Source organism: Dasypus novemcinctus, chromosome 18 (genome assembly GCF_030445035.2).
Source record: "Dasypus novemcinctus isolate mDasNov1 chromosome 18, mDasNov1.1.hap2, whole genome shotgun sequence".
Lineage (NCBI taxonomy): Eukaryota > Metazoa > Chordata > Mammalia > Cingulata > Dasypodidae > Dasypus > Dasypus novemcinctus.
Genome location: NC_080690.1, coordinates 3514074 through 3519299, shown reverse-complemented (window position 1 = coordinate 3519299; position 5226 = coordinate 3514074). Strand labels below are relative to the sequence as shown.

The 5226-nt window shown below is 64.6% G+C and overlaps 1 protein-coding gene across 1 annotated transcript; it reads left to right on the top strand.

Moving 5' to 3' along the window:
• Positions 1 to 3597: 3597 nt before the first annotated feature.
• FOXL1 (forkhead box L1) lies at positions 3598 to 4554 on the top strand. Its single transcript, XM_058279484.1, has one exon. It carries the CDS (start codon positions 3598 to 3600, stop codon positions 4552 to 4554), a length of 957 nt encoding a protein of 318 aa, XP_058135467.1.
• Positions 4555 to 5226: the final 672 nt, after the last annotated feature.

The window sequence follows — 5226 nt, the reverse complement described above, 5'->3', positions numbered from 1 at the left end:
GGCCGCTCTCCCCGAGCCCCTGGGGACACCCGAGCACGCAGCCTCAGGAGCTCCCTCCCCGGGAGGCAGGGTGGCCTCCAAGGCTCCTCTGCCCCTGGGGTCTTGGGGTGTTCATCTGTAAAATGGGGAGACTCACCGCCCCCACCTCCCTTGGTTGCCCCAGCGTGCTCGTGCTATGTGGCAGCTGTGACAAGACTGTCGCCTTCCTGTCTCCAGGGCTCGGTCCCCCGGGGCGGCCTCGCTCGAACTCACCTGCCGGTCCTCAGTTTCCTGGCCTGCAAACAGTTTCTGCTTGGTAGGTGGCCATGACCTGGAGTGGCTTAATGGAGCAAAGCACCTCGCTGGCGGCGGGTGCCAGCCCAGTGCCCAGGGGTAATAGCAGCACAATGGCTACAGGAGCCTCCCAGCGGGCGGTCCCCTTCTTCCCACCCCCTGTTTCTCCCACGCAGTGGCCCTGGGGGAGAATGTTAGAATTCTCTCTGTTCTATGGAAGTTTACATATAGGTGTCTGTTCACTGTTTTTCCTACTTGGAAAAGTGATGCCGACATTTCGACAGGTGGCTCAGGGATAGGGGAGCGGGGACTGGGGGCAGGGTCCTCTCCTCTCCGCAGGTGTTGCCTCGAGGGCTCCCTTCGACCCCCCCGGCCCCTGGAGTCCCTCCCACCGCCCCGGGGAGCACGACATCCGGGGGGGGGGCACGGCATCCTGGCTCGGAATGGCGCAGCGCGTCCTACTCTCACGTTGGACGCGATTTCCGCTGGGGCCCTGGCTCTGGAGCCGCCGCGGTGGTTCACGGAGCCTCGGAGCAGGCCCAAGGCCCCCGCGCTTTCCGGCAGGCCGGGAGAGGCGTTCCCGCCAATGGATCCTAGGGTGGACGCATTTCTGGGACCCGATGGCTTGTGCGTCCGCAGGGCACCTTCAGAATGTGCCCCGCTGGCCGTCGGGGACCCCCGTTGCCTCCCAGGCTCCCCGCCGGGCCTGGGGTCTGTCTTCTCCCAGCAGAGCTTCCGCACGAGGGCGCAACCGTGCTCCCACGGTGGGGGCTTGGGCCACGCGCTCCCCGGAACATGAGCCCCAGCGCGCGGGTCCTTCCCACCGAGGCCCCTTCCTGGGATCAAGTTACAGTACTCCCGCAGGAGCCCAGGATAAGTCCCGCGCCAGAAGCCCGGCTGGGGCGCAACGCGGGACCTCTACGGAGACGTTGAGAATCGGCCAGCGCGCGGTGCTGGGTGTGCCTCTCCATATCCAACTCGGAGCTGTTTTCCCCTTTCCTACCCGCGCCCCGCCCACCCCGTCTTCGGCGGCCCTCGTCCCCGCCCGCGTCCCGGCCCATGCCCAACTTGGGCGGTGTTTATTATTGTACGAATTCAAGCTCGGATTTGCTTGCGAGTTTGGAAGACGCGCCCGGGCGGCGCGCGTGCGGGGAGAGGCACGGCTGTGCGCGCTGGGCCACCGCGGCCGGGCAGCTCCAGGGCGGGCTGCGGGCTGCGGAGGTGATGGTGCGGAGTGCCCGTTTGTCCCTTGCCCTGGATCTGTTAGGACCCGCGCCGAGGCTGCAAACGGAGCTGAATTCAAACTTGGGCTGGCAGGGGGTGGGCTGGTCTGGAGCTTCGGGAAGTCGCCAGGGGACTGGGAGGGTCGCCGCCTGCAAAGGCTGGAACATTGGGGTTCTCGTAACCCCAGGGTTGAAAGGGGGCGCTCCAGTAAGAGGGAGGGATCCTGAGCGTGAGGACGAAGGCTGGCCCCCTCCTTCCTGGAGCGCCGCTCCGGCGGGGTCCTCGGCCCAGGCCTGCGCTGGGTGGTGGGCCTCAGCTGAACCGCGGGCAGCATCGGTCGGTGGGGAGGTATCGCAAGCCTGACCTGGAGCTCCTGCACGCAGACCGGTTTTTCCACCCTGGCTATGACTTCTTTTGATATTTCAAGCTTACCTGCTCCCTGCGGTCTGTTCCACCAGCCTGGGTGTCTGGAAACCCCAATAGACATGCGTTAGTTTCTGGCTCCCCCATTTTGGAGTGGGGGGTCTCTCGTGCCTTTTTTGCATCCAGAGGCAATCTGGAGCTCCTCAAATCAGCCCCCCCCCCCATCCCATCAGTGTGCTTTTACTGCCCCTCTGGGGGGGAGGGGCCTGAGCGCTGCGAGGGCCATTTCCAAGCCCACCTGCGGCTCCCCCCTTTTCTTTTGACTTGGCTTCACGACTTACTCAATGAAACACTAAGTCAGTTATCCTGAGTGGTTTTTTTTTTCCTTTTAAAAACTACTCCCTGGAGATGATAAACAGGAATTAGTCACGCTATTCCCCCCTCCCCTTAAGCAGAGTGGGGGGGAAGGTGGAGGGAGAACGCCTCCTCCACCGGCATCGTTTAAGGACTTTTGATTCAAAATGAGACGGGGTGGGCTGCCTACACCCCAGGGTGGGTGGGTGGGGGGGCGAGGCGACCAGGCTCCCCCAATACGTAATGTAATCACGGGCCAGCTGCGTGCACTTGTAAAGTTGTTATAACCCCCTCCTTGTTATAAACAGGAAAGCACAGAATATAAAGCAACAGGCCCGCATTCACAAATACCAGCTCTCCTGCGCCAGCTGCCAAATTCCCCTTTTATGGTGTTCCTCGCTTGCAGCCTCACTCGGGCCCACGCCGTCTCAGCTTTGCCCCCGACTCTCCCAGCGGGTTTCTTTGTAAACCTCCTTCGGCCAAGCTCTGGACAGGTACCCCCTGCCCTCTGCAGCTCCCGAGAGCCGACAGGTCTGCTAGGCAGAAGCTGGGGTGCTGGGGTCTGCTCGTCCTCCTCCCGGCCCCCGCCCAGGGACACCAGACCCCCAGGGAACTCTCCCCTCCTGGGGCAGTATCTTTGTGGGGTGGGCGACTGCCCTGCCCACCAGCCCTTGCATGGGCAACGCACCTCCCAAACCTCTAACAGCTCTCCGGGATCTCGGAAGGCATTTTACCTGACCAGCGGGAATCCCTATCGCCTTTTTCAGCCTGGGTGAAGACCAGAGCTTTTGTGGGAGGCCGGGGGTCACAGGCTCCCCGAGACCAGCCATAAAGCGCCCTCTCCGCTCCCCCCCCCCCTTCCTAGCCCCGCCGGTCCACATCCTGCCTGGCTGGCTGTGTGTGCTTACAGCGTCAAGGGGTGGACGTGATATTTCAAACATCAGATCAGTGCGTTTATATATTGGGTGCCCGGAAATTTTTCCAAATAAACACAGCTTGATTCAACTTGGGTGGGCGGACTTATCAACAGACTAATTCTATAAACAAATGAAGGAAGAGCCCCGAAACCGATTGGCTGGTATCAAAAAGACACGTGGAGGGAAAAGCTTGGAGTTTTTCAGCAATGAAATTTTAATTAATGTGGGTGGGCTGAGAACACAACGACTGTTTATCATAGACAATTTATTTTCCAGCGCTAAGTCAACATATAATAGCAAACTTACAACAATTATTTAACATTTTGGAAGCCATGCAGGAGGGACAGAGCACGCAGCGGCGGCGGAGAGCGGCGGAGCGGGAGGCAGCGGCGCGGCGGGCTCCCCGGCAGCGCGGCGGCGGCGCGGGGCGCAGCGCCTGAGCCGCCCGGCCTCGGCCCCGCTCGCCATGAGCCACCTCTTCGGGCCGCGGCTGCCCGGCCTGGCCGCCTCGCCCATGCTCTACCTGTACGGCCCCGAGCGGCCCGCGCTGCCGCTGGCCTTCGCCCCCGCGCTGGGCGGCCCCGGGCGCGCCGAGCCCCCGCAGAAGCCGCCCTACAGCTACATCGCGCTCATCGCCATGGCCATCCAGGACGCGCCCGAGCAGCGCGTCACGCTCAACGGCATCTACCAGTTCATCATGGAGCGCTTCCCCTTCTACCACGACAACCGGCAGGGCTGGCAGAACAGCATCCGCCACAACCTGTCGCTCAACGACTGCTTCGTCAAGGTGCCGCGCGAGAAGGGGCGGCCGGGCAAGGGCAGCTACTGGACGCTCGACCCGCGCTGCCTCGACATGTTCGAGAACGGCAACTACCGGCGCCGCAAGCGGAAGCCGCGGCCCGGCCCCTGCGCCCCCGACGCCAAGCGGGCCCGCGGCGACACGCACGAGCGCGGCGCGGAGGCGCGGCCCGAGGCGGGCGGCGGGGGAGCCCCCGCGCGCCCCGCGTCGCCCCCGAAAGCCCCCTCGCCGCCGCCTCCCGGGCCGGATCTGCCCGCCGGCCACGCGGCTCCGGGCGCAGCGGCCGTCGAGCCTCCAGCGCGCGGGGCGCGCAGCCCGCGCTCCCCGCCGCGCCCCGCGTCCCGCGGCTCCCCGAAGGGCGCCGCGCGGGCCCCGAGCTTCAGCATAGACCGCATCCTGGCGGGCGCGCCGGGCCCGAGGGCCGCCGGCGGGGGCGCGCTCCCGGGGGGCGTCAAGCCGGGCCTGGGCACCTCGCTGCTGGCCACCGCCGCCAGCCTGCCCCCGCCTTTCAACGCGTCCCTGATGCTCGACCCGCACGTCCAGGGCGGCTTCTACCAGCTCGGCATCCCGCTGCTCTCCTACTTCCCGCTGCAGCTCTCTGACGCGGTGTTCCACTTCCAGTAACGCGCGCGGCCCGCGCTGCTGGCGCCGCCCGCGGCCCGGCCTGTCCTGCGTGGCCGCCCACGGCGGGGGCAGGCATCACGCTCTTCTCAAAAGGGCCTTTTCCTCCGCTCCGTGCGGGCTCTAGCAAGGGTTACCAGCTTGCGCGCAGGTGGGCACCGCCGGGAGTTTGGACCGGCTTCCGGGATGTCCAAGACCCTGTCCCTGCCCGGGCGTGGGCCTCGCCGACCCCCTGCCGCCGAGGGGCGGCCATTCCTTCACCTTAGGTCGCCTCATCTTCGCTTCCCACCAGGGCTCGAGGTGCCCAGACAACCCGAGGGCAGGACGGATGGACGCAGTGCAGGTTGTTTTGGTCTGGGAGCTGCGGCCCGACTGTCCCCAGCTCGGACGTAGGTGCGGGCCGAGCCTTGGCTTGAGCCAGTTTGGGTGGTGAGTGTTCACAGAGGGCTTTGTCCCGGAAGTCCGGCTGTGGGGTGCCACGAGTGACCCCGGTTTTTACAGGCACTCTCGAGATCCAGAACCTGGCCAGAATTTCGACCAACGTCCAGGTGGAAGCTGAGAAACTGCCAAGGACAGTACTTTTAAACTCTGAAACAGAGAAGTTTTCTTTCTTTCTGGACAGTGAAAGGAACAGGCTTCCACCTTCGCCCAAGTACTTGACTCTGACTCTGATGA

What these genes read in the sequence shown, in the direction of transcription:
- FOXL1 (XM_058279484.1), top strand. Translation starts at nt 3,598, where the DNA reads ATGAGCCACCTCTTCGGGCCGCGGCTGCCCGGCCTGGCCGCCTCGCCC.